Below are 20330 nucleotides of genomic sequence, written 5' to 3'. Positions count from 1 at the left end.
TGAATGGATCATTCTGGCTGCCCTATGTGTTATTTCTTTCCCAGAATCATGCAAGATTGGACCTCTACAGGGTGCTGACAGGCTGATTTCTGCTGACTCAAATTGCTTATATAGGTACAGGCTTCACAAAGCATAGTCTTCCTGAAATGTTGACACCTTTTGTGTTCTACTGCATCTTTCCTTCCTCTCAATTTCTAAAAACCACTATTTTTTTTTTTTTATGCAGAACAGTTCTCCCAATATTTTGCTTCTAAAACTAAAACTCACTTGTTCTAGTTCCTAGTGCCATTGGAACCCACTGTCATTGATGGTGTAAGAAGAGACATAATTCTGGTCCATGAAATTTAAGAGGAAATCTGCTCAGGGTCTTCTAGTAAGAATTACTTAGCTCTTAGAAAGAGACACAATGGGGTCGGGGGGAAGTCAGCAAGATGGCAGAGTGGCGATATCAAAACCCAGCCTCTGTGCACCTACACCAAATAGAATCTTGGAGACAGAGTTTTGGGTGAATTAGAAAAGAATAGCTTTATTGCAGGCACCAAGCAGAGTCCAGGCAGCTAGTGCTTAAAAGACCCAAACTCTCTGAAGGCTTTCAGGGAAAGATTTATAAAGACAGGATGAGCCAGGGGATTTGTGAGTGTGTGATCAGCTCCTGGACATTCTTCTGATTGGTTGGTGGTGAGGTAATTGGGAGTCAGCAGAAATCAGCCTTCTGGTTCCAACCAGTCTGGGGTCTACGTGCTTGTGAGCAGCACACAGTTAACTTCTTCCACCTGGTGAGGGTTTCAGCATCTGCAAAACAACTCAAAAGACGTGGCTCAGAATATTATCTATAGTCCTGGAGGAGGAACTGAAGGTCTGTGACTTTGTCTAATGGCTAAAGTGTTATTATTTTGTCTTGCTTGACTGCTTTCTTTTCTTTCTGCCTTTTCTCACTTCTCTGATTAAATTTATTCTTTGACTAAAGTTTTTCTACAGACAAAAGGCAGGCGGAGGACATGGGGGTCTACTTTGGAAGGCCTCATATGGTCTCTCTCCATTACAGTAGGAAGCCCTATTTCCTCCTTCCTGCCATGGAGACACCAATTCAATAACAATACAAGGACCATTTCTCTTTGTGAAAGATCGAGAAGCTGGTTAAGAGGCTCCCACACTCCGGACAAGCACAAAACCGGGTGCATCAAAGCCAGTAGGAAAATTCATGGCTCTTAACAGTCCCTACCCTTGGGGTAGTGCCACGTGGTTGAGAGGAAAACTCTCAACTCCTGACTTCTCCCTCGAGATGAAAAGAGAATACTGGACCTATAGCTGACATTCTGACTTTTGTGGGGCTACTCAAAGGACTGATTTCTGTTTCAAGTCTCTTGGAGAATGTATGGGAACTGGAATAATCTAGATGTCTGGGGCCTGCTGAGAATGAAAAAAAGAGCTGGGTGGTGTGCTGCTGTTTCACAATCCATAATCCACCTACCCTAAGTATATCACCCATATAATCATCCATCGATATACTACTACGCTCACAATAATAAGAATAGTTCAAATTAAACGAGTTCTTATTATACCCCAAGAATTACTGTAACTTATTTATTTGTATTATGTCAACATTTACTATTGTTATTTTCATTTTACAGATGAGAAAACTGAGGCACAAAGATGTTAAGTAACATGACTGAACTCACATCATTACTAGACCTACTTGGGGTCAAATATTCTTCACCTAAGGAAAGATTTCTGGCTAACTCAGGGAGCAAAAGCAGCTTTCAAGGAGGATGGGTTTGGGGTTTATTAATCAATTGATTCATTCCATTATTTTACAAATTTTTGTTGTTGTTGTCGAGCATCTGCTCTGTGTCAAGCAGTGTGCCGAGCTGGGCTGCAGCTCCCTCCAGACTCTCCAGTTGCTTGCAGACTCGCAGAAAGACAGAAGTTACCATGGAGTTCTTAGCAGTGGAATGGGGTGTGGTTTCATTGAGGAATGGAGGTGAGGCTGAGACTGAAGGATGAAGTACAGTCGACCAAGGCCAAGGAGGATGGATGGATTAACAGAGAGGGCACTGCAGGTGTAAAGGCATTGGGGGCACAGATGAGAATGGTGCATTCTAGGAACCATGGAAAGGGTTTCTGTGTCTTCCTGGTATTTAAACTTCAGCCCTTTCTTTGCAGAACGTATTTAAGGATGAGTGACATTAGAAAAGCAAAACCAAACCAAAGCTAAGACCAAACATTTGCATCCAAAGTGAACCTGGAATGATCTGAACTTGCAACAAATGACAATCTCTCATTCTGCCTCTCTGTCTCTCATTATAACTGAATTACATATCGAGTCAAAAAATTTGGGAGAATGAGCTGAAGGCTATGAATCAAGCTGAATTGAAACTAAACTACATTCTGGCTTACTCATTGTGGAACTGGAGGGCTGAGTTAGTGCCAGTGCAAGGGCATTCATGGTTTCATGTATCATTGTATTATTAAAAGTTTCAAAGCAGCACTATTCACAATAGCCAAGACATGGAAGCAACCTAAGTGTCCACTGACAGATGAATGGATAAAGAAGATGTGGTACATACACACAGTGGAATACTACTCAGCCATAAAAAGAATGAAATAATGCCATTTGCAGCAACAAGGATGGACTTAGAAATTATCATACTAAGTGAAGTAAGCCAGACAAAGACAAATATCATATGATATCACTTATATGTGGAATCTAAAAAACTGATACAAATGAACTTATGTACAAAACAGAAACATACTCACAGGCATAGAAAACAAACTTATGGTTACCAAAGGGGAAAGGTCGGGGGAGGAGAGATAAATTAGGGGATTGGGATTAACGGATACACTCTACTATATATAAAATGGATAGTCAACAAAGTCCTATTGTAAAGCACAGGGAGCTACATTCAATATCTTGTAGTAACCTATAATGGAAAATAAACTGAAAAAAATGTATATGTATACTTTGCTGTACATCTGAAACATTGTAAATCGAGTATACTTCAATTAAAAAAAAAGGTTAAACATTTTAATAAAAAATGTTTCAGAAAAGAGGGGTAAAAATGCTCCATCAAAGGAGGGATTGAAAGACTAGATCAGCATATGGCCACAGTCCCTGTGTTGGGGAGGAGATCAGCCTTGGTGAACTGAAATCTTCTGTCCAATTGTTTTTCCTAAAATAAGAACATTAGACTATTCTCAGAACTGAACAACAGTTGAACATGACTAATTCATTAAGGATGAGGACCTCTGGAGGCTCAGAGCTGTGTTTTGATAACTGGCTTTATTTTTGAAGTGGCTGGTTTGAGGACCGTGTCCTCTGACCTCAGATCCAGGGCCCTTCCCCTGCCAGCATGAACTCGTGCTCTATTTGGGGACACACTGGCCCTGCCTTAGGCTCAGGCTTTTCCCTTCTTGGTGTGCTGGTAGGAAGTAGGACAGTGGCTCTACCCCTGATGCTTGGTGTGAGTGTGGCTGAGTAGTGTTTCTGTTTGGGCCTCAGTTTCTTCATCTGTGAAGTGAGGATTCTACCACTTCCCTCACTGAGTGATAGCTCAGAATCTTCCTGGAATTTATACTCAGAGATTTTCTGATTAATATGTACCAGATAATGTTTCACTAAGCAAAAATGATTGAATGAGGTTGTTAACCCTGGCCACTAGGCCCAGGGAACTGTGGTCAGAGATTCAGAGTTCACTAGTAGACTATTCATTAACGAGGCTGGCTGTCCAAGTCCTGACTTATATGACATGATTTTCCTAGGCAATGGTCAGTGGAAATCCTGAACTAGTTACCAAGCATGTTTTACAGATTCCATCACTACACGGTCAGTCTTGCCTTTATACTCCCAGATCCTGAGCTTTTTCATTAACTAAGGCTTTTCTCCTTTCCTTCTTTCCCTGATGTTTTCTCCATCTATATGATTTACCATATTATTTGTATTTTATATGTTGCTACCCCAATTCTTCAGAGCTTGAATTTTTGTTTCCTTTCTTATTCTAAAATGCATTTCTGTGTACATTTCTCTGAACCTGTGCTCTAGAGCCCGTGAGCCACAACTACTGAGCCCATGAATCACAGCTACTGAAGCCTGCATGCCCAGAGCCAGTGCTCCACAAGAGAAGCCACTGCAATGAGAAGCCCATGCACCATAACGAAGAGTAGCTCCCGCTTGCCACAACTAGAGAAAGCTGGTGCACAGCAACGAAGACCCAACACAGCCTAAAATAAATAAATAAATAAATAAATAAATAAATAAATAAATAAATAAATAAATAAATAAGTTTATAATAAAAAAAGTTGATTTTAGGAAAGTTATTACCTCTTTTAGGTAATTTCACATCTGCTAAATTGAGAAACTATAAACCACTTTATACATAAAGATATTGCTGTGAGGATTAAATGAGATAATAAGTGAAAAGAGCTGATATTGTACCCTACACAATAAAGATTAGTTTTCTTGTGCCTTCCTTTGGATTACCAAGAACAAGTCCCATTAAGCGTCTTTGTCCTTTATTTTTCCTTTAGCGTCACTCATACTCAGCCAATCTCTGCATCAGATACAGGAAGGTATACACCATGTATACGCTCATTCATGGGTGTTTGAGGTTGTGATTCTTTTATTCTTCAAAGTCTATGACATACACAAACAAGTTTGAGAATTATAGCTATGCTTTCTACCTTTCTTGTTTGAGGTGAACATCTATTAATTTACCCAACACATACTCTTTTTTTCTAGGAATTCCCAGACTCCTACCTACACAGTTCTTGCATGGGCATTGGTGCACATACAACTGTGATGACACCCCCAGCTCCCAGTTCAATTGTACAGAAACAAAATCCCAGTTCAAGAATATAGCTCAATCCACATTCAGTTGGTCATAATGAGCACATGTTTCAGGCTGGACTAATACGTTTCTTCCCCATAAATTTGGATTTTGACCCGAGAGAATTAATTTCACCTCCTATGTAGGTGGCTGGATGTTGAATTGTCTCAGAAGCTTTCAGGGTCCTTTTCCACACTGGATACAGATAAACACAGAAATGTGATTTGCAATGAGAGTCAAAAGAAGGAAAGGCATGGAGGGAAATATGATGAGAGGGACTCATCTGAATTCCCTCTGGCTTTGCAGCCACTGGTACCACTGACTCCTAAGGGGCACCTGCCTCCCTGCTTACATTAGCTCTCCATGTGCCCTTCCAATGACGTTCTTATTTTTACCTTCATTAGTTCAAGTTGCATTCTGTTACATGTAACCAAAAGAAGTTTAACTGACTGATAGTGATATTAAAACTCACAGCTGCAGCTGCTTGGGTGGCTGCAGCAGCGCTTAGAGACAAAAGATCTCTTTTCAAAGATTTCCTTGTACATATGTTTCCTGCAGCAGCCTTTACTCCTAATAAGTATGTCCATGTTCTAATTATATTCAGATATAGGTTTTCCAGGTTACTTTTAGCTTAGCTTAGACTTATTAAGAAGGGTGGTTTGTTAGAATAAATTGGAACATTTGGGGGGAACTTTCATTAAAACACACCCTAAGAAGAGATTGCCTGGGTTTAAAGCAGAGGACTGAAACTGGGGTTCCAGCACCATACTCTTAGAGTCCATTTAAATTGCCTTACTGCATAACAACCCTTTCATCACATTAGAAAACTAGTGTGTAAAGTAGAAAGTGTGTTCCATAGAAATAACAGAAAGATTCCTCAGATATGCAGAAAGTAGCCAGTGTTGTACTGTAATATTTAAAATCATGGATTATGGACTAAAATGTATTAATCTGAATTATGATTTTGACACTTAGCAACTGTGTGACTTTGAACAAGTTATTTAACCTCACCTGTAAAATAGTAACCTTTCCAGTAGTAACGTTCTAAGGTGCTGTGAAGTAGTACATGTAAAATTATTAATACATGGTCTGGTTTAGAGTAATAGTTCAAAAAATGTTATCTATTATTTTGATTGTTACAGCTATGTAGCCTTAGCCAGGTTTAGAAATTCATGTGTGCCTCAACCCCTAATTGGAATCAATATCTTGAAGTTATTTACGATTCTAAAGTCTAACTTCTTTACTTATATATTTCTGTGTGCTGGTTAACATTATTTTTATTGTATGCAGAAAAAGTTTATACCAGTCAAAGACAAGTGATATAAAAAATAATTTTCTGTCTTTAAGAGATTAGAGTCTGGGCAATAGTTAAAGAAGATTAAAAAATAAATTATTAATAAACAAAAAATAAATACATTGAATGTATGCAACAAGTGCAAATATTTACTATATGTACAAGGATCTAGCCTGTTTTACTTATTAATCCATATGTGTGGATTACTGGTGAAAATGGAAGAGACCAGTGTCTCAGAGTATACATTTTAACTGAAATTAAAAGAGAAGAGGCAATATTTGTAGCAATATGGATGGACCTGGAGATTATTATACTAAATGAAGGTAAGTCAGACAAAGACAAATATTGCTTATATGCAGAATCTGAAAAAAATTATACAAATTAACTTATTTACTAAACAAAAAATGTCTCATAGACTTAGAGAATGAACTGAAGGTTACAGGGGGGGAAAATGGGGGGGAGGGATAGACTGGGAGTTTGGGGTTGACATATACACACTGCTATATTTAAAATAGATAACTAACAAGGACCTAATGTATAGCACAGGGAATGGGAAAAGAATTTGAAAAAGCATAGATACAAGTGTATGTATAACTGAATCACTTTGCTGTACACCTTAACCTAACACAACACTGTTAATCAACTATACTCCAACACAAAATAAAATTATAAGCAGTTCCTAACTTTCAAAAAAATTAAATAAAAGAGAAGAAGCAAGAGTTTAAAGAGATAGAAGATGGAACTCTTCAGAACAGGAGAAATATTGTAATAGACCTGAAGTCAGAGGTGGAGATATTCTGAATGCCTTTCAACAAATAATGTTTGCATACCTGCCATGTACTATGCACTTTATTAGTCACTGAATTTGCAAAGACAAATAAAAATACTTACTGTTGACAGGACACTTATACTCTGGAGCAGCAGACACATGAATAGATGTGACGTAGGACATTTTTTTTTGCAAATATGAAACCCACATTTTCATATCTTTCCTGAACGTGTTTCCTTGCAGCTCTTCTGCAGCTCAAGCTGAGCCTTCAGGCTTCTTGTTTCAAGGAAGAAGGGAAGAAATTGCATAAAAAAGAGGTCACTGATTGGTCTTAAATTTTAAAGCTGGCTTTCTTGACTTTTGTAGGTAGTCGGTAGCTCTGCAAGAGAGAGAGAAAATGATTTTCTAAATTACTTTATTTTCCTTTGTTGCCAAACCAAACTTTCATCCATTCACCCATGCACAGTAAAGCCAATCTACTGACACTGGTTGACATGAAGGAAAGTGTAGTGTTTACTGCAGGTGCCAAGCAAGGAGTCCAGGGCAGCTAAATGCTCAAAACATATGAACTCCCTGATGGGTTTCAGCAAGAATTTTTAAAGGCCAGGTGAGGGAAGGGCATCCTATGGTAAGAGGTCAGCTAGTGCACCGTTCTCTGATTGGTTCATGGTGAGGTAACAAGGGTTAGCATTATCAATCCTCAAGCTCCAGTAGGTCTAGCAGCTACGTGCTCATGATCATCAAGTAGTTAATTGCTGGGGTTTTGGCATCTGTAAAACAACTCAGGAAATGTGCATCAGATACTATTATCTGGGTACCTCAGAGAGGAGCTAAAGCAGAGGATATGGGGGAAGGGTCTGTCCCGGAAGACTCCCTAGGTCCTGCTCTATGCCCTTAGCCTATCCAAAGATAAGTGGAAGACTTCACTGAAGAAGCAGAGAAAATCTCAGGGTATTGGGGGGAGATGGAGAAAGCCAGCTGCTACCCCTGAGGCTGGTGAGAGAAGAGAAAGGAAAGATGTAACATGGGAGAGGCTGAAGATGTCTGGATGAACCCTAGCCTTCAGCTTGCTGCCACATCCACATGTCCTATAAGTGACGGGGTGGAGGTGCAATAGGAGGAATCCAGGGAGATCTCTGTCTCCCCAAGGCATCCATGCAAAGTTCTGAGGATTCAGAGGTTCCTAGGTCAGAAGAAGGTGCTAAGGGCCCAGGGTGCTAGCAAGGGCTATGTTCAGAATAAAAAAAAAAAAAAAACAATGTATTTGAGCTTCAAGCCCAGAGCCAATAGCTGGGATCACAGATTTTATGGTAGGTCCATCCTGTCACTCCAAATTGTTTTCACTGTATATCTGAGAGTACTCAGGACCCCACTTCACAGGGGACTACAATGCAATTTGATAAGATTGCATTGCTCAGAGTCTGGGTAAGTTCATTTTTTTAAAAATTAATTTTATTGGAGTATAGTTGATTTGCAATGTTATGTTAGTTTCAGGTGTATACATATGCATACATTCATTCTTTTTCAGATTCTTTTCCCACATAGGTTATTACAGAATATTGAGTAAAGTTCCCTGTGCTATACAGTAGGTAGGATTTTGAGGGCAGAAGGAAATATATATATCCCCTAACTCAGTATGGACTTGATGAGAGGGCTTCTTTAGATTGTGATGTTCTTTGTTGACTTGATGTGATCTGATCTTCACGTCCTTGAGGATGAGTAGATCAGGCAAAATCAGGGAGGTGGGATTGGCGTTCCAGGCCTCAGACATCACATGAGCAAAGGTCTAGAAGGACTTTTCTAGGTGCTGTGAGTATTTCAAGTGGCTGCAGCACAGAGTTTGAGACACGTTTTAGGTTCCCCCAGAAATGGAGTCGAGGACAGAGACGTCAGTGTAGGAGGATATTGGAAAGTGTGTTCAGTTGACAGCACCTGTCAGTGGGGGTGGGAGGCAGGACTGGGCAGTGGGAGAAGTTGGGATGTGATGAAGTTACAACAGGGATCTCGGGCTCCCACATAGTGTGTTCTAGAATCACTATGGCTCTTTAAATGTATCACAGATTGAAGCAAGGAGAGGGCCTTTGTATCTTCCACTGACCTTGGATAATGTTGCCCGGGGAGTGGGGTGGCAAGTGAAGGAGTAAACTAGGGTGAGGCAGCTTCCTTTGGTAGAAGGCAATTCTGGAAAAGGGTTTCATCCATGAGCCGTTAGCTGACCACCTTCTAGTGACTCTAGAGAAGGGCCTGGGACTTGAAGGGGCTCTGTGCAGCACAGCACCGCATCTACTACAAAGAGTGAATTTATAAAAGGTGCAGTTAGAGAGGTAACACATACCAAGTAATACAGGGTCTTATAAATCATATTTGCAGGTTTGGACATTTTGTTTTAAAGAAACGGGGAGCTACTGAAGGATTTTAAGCTGGAGGTTAAGTCAACATGATCATGTTGGTATTTGTAAAGGATCACCATGGTTGCTGTATAGAGAATTAAATGGAGAGAATACTGTGGGCAGGGAGCCCTGTGAGACAGTGGCTGTGGTCATCAAATACAGAGGTGATATGAGTTTGAATTTACTAAGTGGGGGAATAAAGAAAAGTGGACTGACTAAGGAGATATAGAGAAAACAAAATTAATGGTATCCACTTATGCATGGATGGAGTGTGGGGGTGATGGAGAAAAAGGGATGAAGTCATAGGTTCTAGCCTGGGAATCTGCAATTGGACATTTAGTTAAAGACAATGCTCTGTGGTTTTTATTTCCTGTTCCTTCTTTCTGCCATGTGGACAACTAGACTTGGTAACACCCTTCCAGTGAGGAGAGATCGTGTAACCATCACCAGCTAATGAGATGGCAGTGGAGGTGATGACTGCTACTTCTGGGATGAAGCCATAGAAACCTTGGTGCCATCCTCTCCTCTCTTTCTTCCTCTTTGGCAAGAAGCAGGGAGGCCATATGTGGAGATGGTAGAGCCACAGAATCAAAGCAGCTGAGAACCCTGAGTCAGGCCATGGAGGGCAGCTGCTCTGGATTGTTGCCCAGTCAAGAGAGGACTTTGTGTGAGCTGGAAATAAACTTCATATGTTATGCTTTGAGATTTTGGGACTGTTTGTTTATACAGAATAAGGCTAGCCTATTCTGACAAATATTGGAACATAGAAAGGGTGTGTGTGTGTGTGTGTGTGTATGTGTATGTGTGTGTGTGTTGTGGGTGGGAATGGAAGCAAAAAGAGAGTGGAATGGAAAAGGCAGAAGGTAAATTTAGTTTTACAAATGTTGCGTTTAAGATCACTGAGAGATATTTAAGTGGACATATCCAGTATACAGTTAAAATGTGAATGAGGAATTTGAAGCAAAATCTAGATGGAGATATAGATTTCAAAAGGCATCATAGCCAATAAATGAAGCTATGTGAGGAATGAGATTCCTAAATAATCTGATCTAAAATCATCTGAGTATATCATTTTCCTGGGAATGGTCTCTGTTTGTTGGTTGGTCCTTTAGAGAAAGCAATAGAATTCCAGAAAACTTTACCCTTTACTTTTAAAATTGCATAAGTCAATCTCAATATTGTCATACAGTATAAAGCAATTTTCTCATTTTCCCTTCTTCATGATACTGTAGGCATCTGGGTACCTGAATGTAAGTGGAAGAACAAACTTCCACCTCATAGAAGGGCAGGCAAGCCAAAAAAATTACTATTAAAAATCTGCAACTAGTTTTTATCTAAGTGATGTCTCAAACTCAAACTAGGAGTTGTTTTGAAAAATTATCTAAAAGGAATCTTTTAACATAAGTACCAATATATTTTTGTGGACAGCTATAAAATAAGCTGTGTCATTATTTTAGACACAGAAGCTAGGAGAGCTATTTGGTGATGTAAATTTTACACAACTGAACTAGGCTTTATAATGCTGAAGATTTTGTTGCTTTGGGGGTATAAAAATATAAGACAGAATCTGATACAAATTCATTAGATGTGATACCGAGCAGGACCCTGTTCGGCTCCTGGTCACAAAAGCCATTCTGTGTCCTCTGTTTCTTGATTACAGGAAATAGGCTTCATTCAGCCTCCATGACCTTCCCTGAGTTCCAATGGGCAGGTTCAAGCATTTATTAATCAGGGAAGGGAAGGGATGCAGAGACAAGGGAGGAGCAGTCAAGAAACAATAGTGCAGCCTTGGGGCAGGGTCCAGGTTCCCCCTCAAGGGATACACATAACAATACCTTTGCACTGTTTTGAAGATACTGAAACCCCCACCAGGTGGGAGAAATTAACTGTATGCTGCCCACAAGCACGTAGACCCCAGACTGGTTGGAACCAGAAGGTTGATGATTCTGACTCCCACTTACCTCACCATCAACCAATCAGAACAATGTCCAGGAGTGGATCATGCCTTCTTTGAACCATTACTATAAGACTCCTCACTACCCCCTCCAGGTTGGGACACACTGTTTTGAGGACATTAGTCTGCTGTGGCCCTCTTTGCCTGGCAAAGCAATAAAGCTATTCTTTTCTACTTCACTCCAAATTCTGTCTCCAAGATTTAATTCAGTATTGGAGTACAGAGGCCGATACAGCTTCAGATGGTCATTAGATGCCTAGACTGACTCTGAGCCCAGCAGCAAAAATGTATGGGCATGAGATTTGCACCATGTTGCAGGAGGGTCAGAAACATGGAAGAAGGTTCAGCTTGGCTCATGGTCTTTACTGTTGATGTCCTTCACACAGACAGCCTGCACGGGAGAAAAATATGCTGAACTGGTCTATTTATTGTCATTTCACTTAGAAACTGATTCACAGAAGTATTAAGTGACTTCTAAAAAAAATACACCAAAATTTGAGGGCTAAAGTCGAAACCCAAGTTTGGTCCTCTTTAATTCCAAACCCAACACTTTCTTTTCTTGAACACAGTGCTTTGAATGAGATATTTTAGGTGTGTTATTTCTATCCCTCTGTATTGTGGAAGAGATGTGTTCCTGTTTCTTTCTTTCTTTCTTTTTTTTTTTTTTTTGTTCTTGGAGCTTTGAAATATTTTAGAGGTAGTCCTTCATCTCCAATCTCCCTTTTGTTTGTTTGTGGTAATGGAAACACTTCCCTTTCTTTCTCCTGGTTTTCACTAGAGCAGCTGCTCAAAATGACTCAGGTTTTCCAATGAGCTGTGGTTCCTGCCTCACGCTGGGGAGGGAAGGACCCACAACATACGATTTCTGTAAAACACACAAAAATGTGCCTATTTATGATGAGAAACGGGGAGCCCCATCCTTTTCTGGAACTGTCATCCTTCCCTCAACCCACACACAACCATCTCACACAGTGTTTTATCTCATTTGCCTCATTCTGGTCTGATTGAACATCATTTTCAAATGGGTTGTTACCATTGTCTCTGTGAGTAAATGGGAAGTGAATGCCCTCAGGATTCCCACTTATAAATACAAACTCCCTTCTATTCTAAGAAAAGAAGAAATAGATTGCCAAATATTAATAGCCCACAAGAGCTTAGAATTTAAGGTTAGACAATTTAAGGTCTGCCTAATGCATATTTTTATCCAAAGGTGAATGATAGGAAAGGGAGGGGTGGAGCAAGGGCATAATCTAGAGAAGAAACTAATATATATTGAGTGGCTATTATATATCTGGTACAGAAGCTTTTATTTTTTTTAAATTGAAGTATAGTTGATTTAGAATGTTGTGTTAATTTCTGCTGTACAGCAAAGTGATTCAGTTTTACATATATACATATACATACATACATATATATATATATATATATATATACATTCTTTTTTTTTTTTTTTTTTTTTTTCTTTTTGCGGTATGCGGGCCTCTCACTGTTGTGGCCTCTCCCGTTGCGGAGCACAGGCTCCGGATGCGCAGGCCCAGCGGCCATGGCTCATGGGCCCAGCCGCTCCACGGCATATGGGATCCTCCCAGACCGGGGCACGAACCCGTATCCCCTGCATCGGCAGGCAGACTCTCAACCACTGCGCCACCAGGGAGGCCCTACATTCTTTTTTTATATTCTTTTCCATTATAGTTGTCACAGGATATTGAATATAGTTCCCAGTGCTATACAGTAGGACCTTGTTGTTTATTCATTCTATATCTAAAAGCTTATATCTGCTAACCCCAGCCTCCCAATCCATCCCTCCCCCAACCCCCTTGGCAACGACAAATCTGTTCTGTATGTCTGAGTCTGTTTCTGTTTTATAGATAGGTTCATTTATATCATATTTTAGATTCCACATATAAGTGATATATATGGTATTCTTCTTTCTCTTTCTGACTTACTTTAGTTAGTATGATCATCTCTAGTTACATCCATGTTGCTGAAAATGGTATTATTTCACAGAAGCGTTTCCACTTATAAATTTTCAATTCATGGACTCTCACTCTGTGAATGAAATTACCCTGCAATTAAAAGCACCCATCACCAATAGATGGGGTTAGTAGTAATGTTAGGTCATTTTTGGTCATTGTGTTTCTTGAGTCATAGACAGGAAATCTGCCACTCATGTGTTAGTTTTTTTTTTTTTTTTTTTTGGTACGCGGGCCTCTCACTGTTGTGGCCTCTCCCCTTGCGGAGCACAGGCTCCGGATGCGCAGGCTCAGCGGCCATGGCTCACGGGCCCAGCCGCTCCGCGGCATATGGGATCCTCCCGGACCGGGGCACGAACCCGTATCCCCTGCATCGGCAGGCGGACTCTCAACCACTGCGCCACCAGGGAGGCCCCATGTGTTAGTTTTGAGATAATTTATCATCATGATAAACCCCATTCTGGTAGATAGTACAAAATAAGTGCCAAACTGAAAAAGACATGATGGGATGGAAAGTAGAGATAATTTTTTTTTTTTTTTTTTTTTTGCGGTATGCAGGCCTCTCACTGTTGTGGCCTCTCCCGTCGCGGAGCACAGGCTCCAGATCCGCAGGCTCAGCGGCCATGGCTCATGGGCCCAGCCGCTCCGCGGCATGTGGGTTCTTCCTGGACTGGGGCACGAACCCATGTCCCCTGCATTGGCAGGCGGACTCTCAACCACTGCACCACCAGGGAAGCCCAGAGATAATTTTTATAAATTAAAAGTGATAAAGAAATGGATGAGTATTGCACAAGTAAATGGAATGACTCATTTTTCAATGAATCCAGAGGACATATCACAAATCATGAAATACTTGAAGGAAGGCCCTGGGTCTGGAACATTGAAATTAATAGACAAGAGATGAGAAAAAGTGATTGAAAAAATGAAACAGCTTTTGAGTGTGTGGTTCCAGCAGCTGTTTTTTAGTCTTACCATATTTCATACTGTACTGATGAGATCATCATTTCTTGGGATAAGACCTGGAGACTGGTTTAATTTTATTTTTTATAATTTTTACTTCCCTGGTGATTCTATTCTGCAGCCGGTGTGCACACCACTGGGTTAGGAGTTCAGAGGGAGGTGATGGGTTTGTAAATGAAAGGGCTTTTAAACATTAGGTGTACTGGAATTGTACATTTAGGATGATTGCCTCAAGCTAGTGGACATTCCACATGCTCAAAGCTTTTCCACATTTTGCAAATTAAAAGTAGTGATGAGGCAGTAAACTCTATTGCTATATTCTAGGAACACCCTTTTCACTTGTGCAGAGATCATTGAGAAAGTGGCTGGCTTTATTCACACATTTTCATATAGATGAAACAGTTAGGTTTTGAAAGATATTACTAAATAAATACAAATCAACAAAGAAGATAAGATTAGGTTTAGTTTTAAGTCATTTTAGGAGAATGCATTAGGACCACAAGCTGAAACAGTGGAGTCCCTTTGGATTTTAAATACATTGGCTTAAGATCAGCATTTTGTGAACTAATCCTTTGCAAGGAAAGGAGCTTCTGCATGTTTCCAGTACTTTCTCATAGATTATTTTATTTAATCCTCAAAACAACTCTATAATATTGGTATTATGCTTCCTATTTTGATATGTGAGTTAACCAAGCCCATAAGAAGATAAAATAACTTGACTCGTGTCACATGGCTGGTAAGGAATTTCAGTCTACTTTTGACTTGAATCCAAAGCTAAGAATCATTCTGATATATCGTGATGTCTCTCATAAAACAAATATCTGAGGAATATTTGGAATTTTCATATAGTTTATGAAAAAAATTACAAAAAATCTTTCAGTATAGCCCATGAGGTTCTAAAATAAAATTCCTTGCAAACACATCTACAAACACATTTAGACTATTCAAATAGCTTCCTTCCAGAGTCCTGCCTTAGCCCTGGCTGACCATGGGCACTGCCATTCATGTTCATGGCTCTTACTACTATATGTTGATGACTTGCAAATCTACACTCTAGCAAAGATGGAAGTCAGTTTCTCATTAGACATCCCCATCTGGAGAAGCCACCAGAAAATCAAACAATAGATTCCAAACTGAGCTAACTTTTGCCCCAAACTTCTTCTTCTGTAGCTAGTGCTACTAGCTAGTCATAAGTGCAAGAACCCTGGAACTCATCCTGGGTGACCCCTATCCCTTTATCTCCACATTCAGTGAAACATTTTACAAGTATTACCTGCTTCATATCTCTCTTATTTTACTCTATTTCAGAACCACTTTTCAAGGCCAAGTTCTCATCATCCTTGCTGAGACTCCTGCAATAGTTTTCCAGTTTCCAGTCTCACCCTCATCTGATCCATCCTCTGTTCTGCTAGCATGATGATCTATCAAAAAATGCCATCCTGACCATATCCTTGTCTTGTTATGAATTTGGAATAACTTCCTGTCCCAAGGATTCATTAGTTAAAAATGACAGATACTGACTATGGTTAATCGAAGGTCTCCCCAAAAGAATTTTTTGAAGGATATTGGTAGTCACAGAAATTAAAGAAAAGCTGACTGACCAAGGATCTTGGTCAGTACCTCCTGGCCAGTTGTGGGGGTGTCAGTATCTGAATAAATCATAAATCACTCCACTCAAGATTCAATTCTCAAGAGAGAGTGATGGGCTCAGCTTATGTCACATGAGATCTCTAGAAGTGATGAGAAGTGATGAGATGAAGACCTATGATGGTCACCTTCACCAAGACTTCATGGCTTGCAGGAAGAGCAGATCCCTAAAGGAAAATGTATGTTGTTAGTTAAACAAGTTTGGGGGTGAGAGAAAACAACTGACTAATATTCCTTCTTATTTTTAACATGAAGTCTGTACTTGGTGTGTCCTTGTCATTCAAGATCCAAAAGTATCTGGCCCCTACTAATTTTTCAGATGTGTCCTGTGTTATGTTCTGTTTCTCAGTCTAGAATTATATCTACTTTACATGACAAATATCCTACTTACTTACTTTAAGCCTCAAATGAAATGTCATTTCCTTAGTAACATCCTTCCTAATTCCACCAGGAAGGGTTGGCCACTGCATCTTTTGTGCTCTTATTAAACCCTCTGACGGTCTCTGTAATAACACTTATCAAGGCTCCATGCAAAGATGTTTTTACAATCTGGCTTCCCTGGCTATACTGGGTTGTTCTGTAAGGATTAGGATTAGGTTTTATTAATCTGTACATCCCCCAAATATAGTAGTGCCTGGAGTACATTAGAAGTTTTATATATATATATATTTTTTTTTGAATAAAATAATGAGTGACTAAAACTGCTTTTTCTCAAAGCGTTGCTCTGCTAAAAGCATGCTAAGAGAATTAGATGGCAGGCCTATTTCTTATTTTCAACTGCCTCATGTGAAATAAAGCATTAATTTAAAAAATTTTATTAGCTCTAGAGGATAACTGTTTGCATCCCCTATTGTTTCCTGTTTAAATATATTGAAATTAGAATTTTGATGTGAAAGAAAATTTTGTTCTCACTCATATGCATGCCTTTTCCTCTAATAACTTTTTTTCTGTTAGCTTTTTCTCTGTTGTAGTCTTTTATGATCTCCTTTGCCTTCCTGCATTTTCTTTCATTTTCTTTGATTTTTTTTTCTATCTTTTTGGGTCTTATCATTATGAGATTTCATAGGCTCCTCCCCTATTTGCATCAAGACAAAGAATGGGCAGCATATCTCTGTAGGAGGTCTTTGAACCAGAGTGGAGACCAGGTGGGAGGTAAAATGCAGCCTCGGTCAGGGCCTCTTTTCCTGCCAGGCCCAAATTGGGTGCATTCTCTTGGCCCATTAGAGGTTTGCTTTGGTGCCTATTGGTCTAAACCAAATATTCCCACTAGACTCTCTTAATCTGCAAATGAATGCTACATAAATAGCTGTGCATGCAATTCTATGTTGGAAAACATTTTTTTTAAATGGAAAAGGATGTTGACCTTGTTATTTCAAAAAAAAAAAAAAGACAAAGGGAACATAAAACCAAAGTATCTGTTTAATTACTGTGAGAGGTGAGAAGATTTTGAGACAAATTGCTACATGCCTAGACCTGGCCCCAGCATCCTGAACTATTACTTGTTAGGGAGCTATTGTAAGATTCTCTTTTCCATTTCATGGATCTATTTTTTTTTTCAATTTTCTCGATAATGTATAATTAGAGACCAAGTCTGCATTAACTGGTAAACTTCCACAGAGGAGTAGGGTTTCACTTGAGTGTTTTTACAATGTAGAACCAGTCAGTGAAAAACCTCATGATCCTTTGCTAGATCTCCACCCCCTCTCATATTCTCCTCACCTCAGGATTCACTGCGTTGGAAAGAATCTGGATAGATTATCCGTGTCATAGGCCAAGGGCAGGGTTATTCAAGATGACCAGGTGAATACTTAAACAGAAAGGCTGGATGGGGGCAGGGATGTGTGCCCTGATCTTGGGGTCAACAGCTTCATCATTGGCTGTGAACTTGCATAGTCACTTGAGTCTTAGTTCTTCATCTGTAAAAATGAAAATAGGGATAATAATTATAATTTCTACCATCATGGACTACTGCAAGATCCAAAGAGATTATGTGCACTCTCTAACACACAATGTGTATTGTTTATTAAATAGACATATATATGTACATATACAGACATATATTGTAATTACAATGTATAAAATCTTCCAGTCCCTCTTAGCAACCTAATCCAAAGACAACTACATCTTGTAGGCAAAAGTTTTCTTTATGTCTCATTGAAATTCTTTACTCTAAAATTTGAGTTCTCTCTCTTTCTCTCCATCTCTTCCCATTTTTGCCTATTTAAATATATCTAAAAACTTCCAATTATGGTACTACCCTCTTATCCACAGGGCATACATTCTAAAAGCCCCAGTGAATGTCTGAAACCTTGGATAGTACCAACCTGTATGTATAATACTATGTTTTTCCTATACATACATACCTATGGTAAAGTTCAATTTATAAATTAGTCACAGTAAGAGAATATCTGAATTGCCAGTATCACTACTCTTGTGCTTTGGGGCCATTATAAGTAAGATAGGGGTTCCTGGAACACAAGGACTGGGATATCCCAACAGTTGATCTGATAACCGAGATGGCCACTAAGTGATGAATGGGTGGGTAGCACATACAACCTGGGCATGACAGAAAGAGTGATGATTCATATGCTGGGTGGGATGGAGCTTGTCGGTGTGAGATTTCATTACACTACTCAGAACAGTGCACAATTTAAAACTTACGAATTGTTTATTTCTGGAATTTTCCATTTAATTTTTTCAGACCACGATTGACTGTGGGGAACTGAAACCACGGAAAGGGAAACTGTGGATAAGAGGGGACGATTGGATAAATGTGACTAAAATCTCCAGTGTCCAGTCCTTTTTCGTAACATCTAGCTAAAATATAGTGTTAAGACAACTTATTTGACTGACTTCATTCTTTCCTAGGACACATCCAAAGGTGCTGATTTCCTCCATTGTTCCTTTGTAATGAAGGTAGTAAAAATCACAAGAAGAGGAAATGCAGCATTTTCTTCTCATCAGAAATGAAGCTCATCCAAGGAGAATGGTCATGTTGAAAGAGGGTGTGACATGGTGGACTCTCACCTTTCTAGTTATGCATATGTTACACCTCCAGTTTTTGGAAATCCACCCCAGTATTTATGTATTACAGTTATTGATTATTATGTCAAAGAATCATTTATTGGAAATTCATCTGATCAACCTTCTTGTAAATCCAAATTGCAAGTAAATACGAGCATTTTATTTTTTTCTGATTTCTTGTTAGTTGTTTTAAAATGTTTATAATGTGTCAATCAGCATTAATTGCCAGTGTCATTATGGACAATTTTGGCCAGATAATTCTTTGTTGTGTATTCTGTCCTGTGCATTCTAGGAAGCTCTGAAGCTTCCCTAGCCTCCATCCACCAGATGCTTGTGGTCCAGACAATCAAAACAGTCTCCAGACATTGCTAAACTTCTCTTGGGAGGCAAAGTCATCCCCTATTGAAAACTTCTAGGCTACAGGAATATATTAGTAGTAGAACTGGTGTCAAATATGTCACTTTCAATGTGAAGTTTTTTGCAGGGATATTTGAAAGCTTTCGTAAATTTTGAGACAGTGAAATGATTGAAGTGAGATAGTATAATCAGTAGATACACTTAAACTGTAATATTTAACCATGTGCTGTAAACAAATAAGTTAGGTCACCACTGTTAATCCCTTCTGACTGTGGGGCTCCCACTCTTACCTCAGGGTGAGAGTTATGTGTATGTGGGTATCAGAGATAACCCATCAAAGAATAAGGAGAGTGGGGTACTTATACATCAACTCTTCCATGAGTTATTTAAAGGGCTTCTTCTGGGTTACAGGAAGGGTGTTAATTCTTAGCACTTCTGGATTGTTATGCAGTGGGGCTGGGGAAGAAGGGAGCTCTGATCACTAACTCATAGGGATGCAATTTCAGCCAGCTTGTCCTAAAATGGTATGGATGATGGGAATACGGACAGAGTGTCAACAGCGTCTGCTGAATCCTACTCAGGGGCTGAAGTCATGGGGTGAGAAAAAGGTTGAAGATGTATATGAACCAAGTGATAAGTGAAGGACTAAGAGAAATGGTGGAAGACTAAAAATCATAGATGGAAGAATTCCCCGGGAACAGGATAACACCTCATCTTCTGAGTCTGGAAGGAAGATGGGGAGGATGGTTGCAAATGTAGATTGGTTTATGAGTTTGATGACAGGAAGGCATGAGATTAACATTTGCTGTCTTTGTTTTCTTGGTAACCTCTGAGAGAATGTCTTCCCTAGAAAGTGACGCTCTCTAGGAAGTTAGGAAATCAAGGTTTGTAATGGCTCCAAAGGGAACAAGTTAAAGAAATATGAGCAGCACTTAAGAGCTTATCTGAGACCAAAGTCAAAAAATTTGTTGTGGTAGCAATTCTATGAGCTGGTGGATCATCTCCAGCAGTACCCGATAGACATGGTACAGGGGTAGAAAATGCAAATTCTAGGATTCATATATTTAATGAATAAATGCTTTTTGAGTGCCTAATATGTGTCAGGAACTAAGTGATGAAGATAAAATGGTCAACAGACA

The 20330-nt window shown here is 39.5% G+C and overlaps 1 protein-coding gene across 1 annotated transcript in view; it reads left to right on the top strand.

Annotated features, from left to right (window-relative positions):
- Positions 1-19832, top strand: part of MLIP (muscular LMNA interacting protein) — a gene marked incomplete at both ends in the record, with an annotated part of 286062 nt that extends 266230 nt beyond the window's left edge. Inside the window, 2 exons of the mRNA XM_081247370.1 lie at positions 18512-18616; positions 19698-19832. Of these exons, the coding sequence (XP_081103496.1) occupies positions 18512-18616; positions 19698-19832 (240 nt within the window). The remainder of the gene's footprint in view (positions 1-18511; positions 18617-19697) is intronic.
- Positions 19833-20330: the final 498 nt, after the last annotated feature.

Source organism: Mesoplodon bidens (assembly GCF_964165515.1).
Source record: "Mesoplodon bidens genome assembly, chromosome: 10".
In the NCBI taxonomy this organism is placed as follows: domain Eukaryota; kingdom Metazoa; phylum Chordata; class Mammalia; order Artiodactyla; family Ziphiidae; genus Mesoplodon; species Mesoplodon bidens.
Note: the sequence above shows the minus strand (reverse complement) of the source record. Positions and strands in the feature narration are given on the sequence as shown.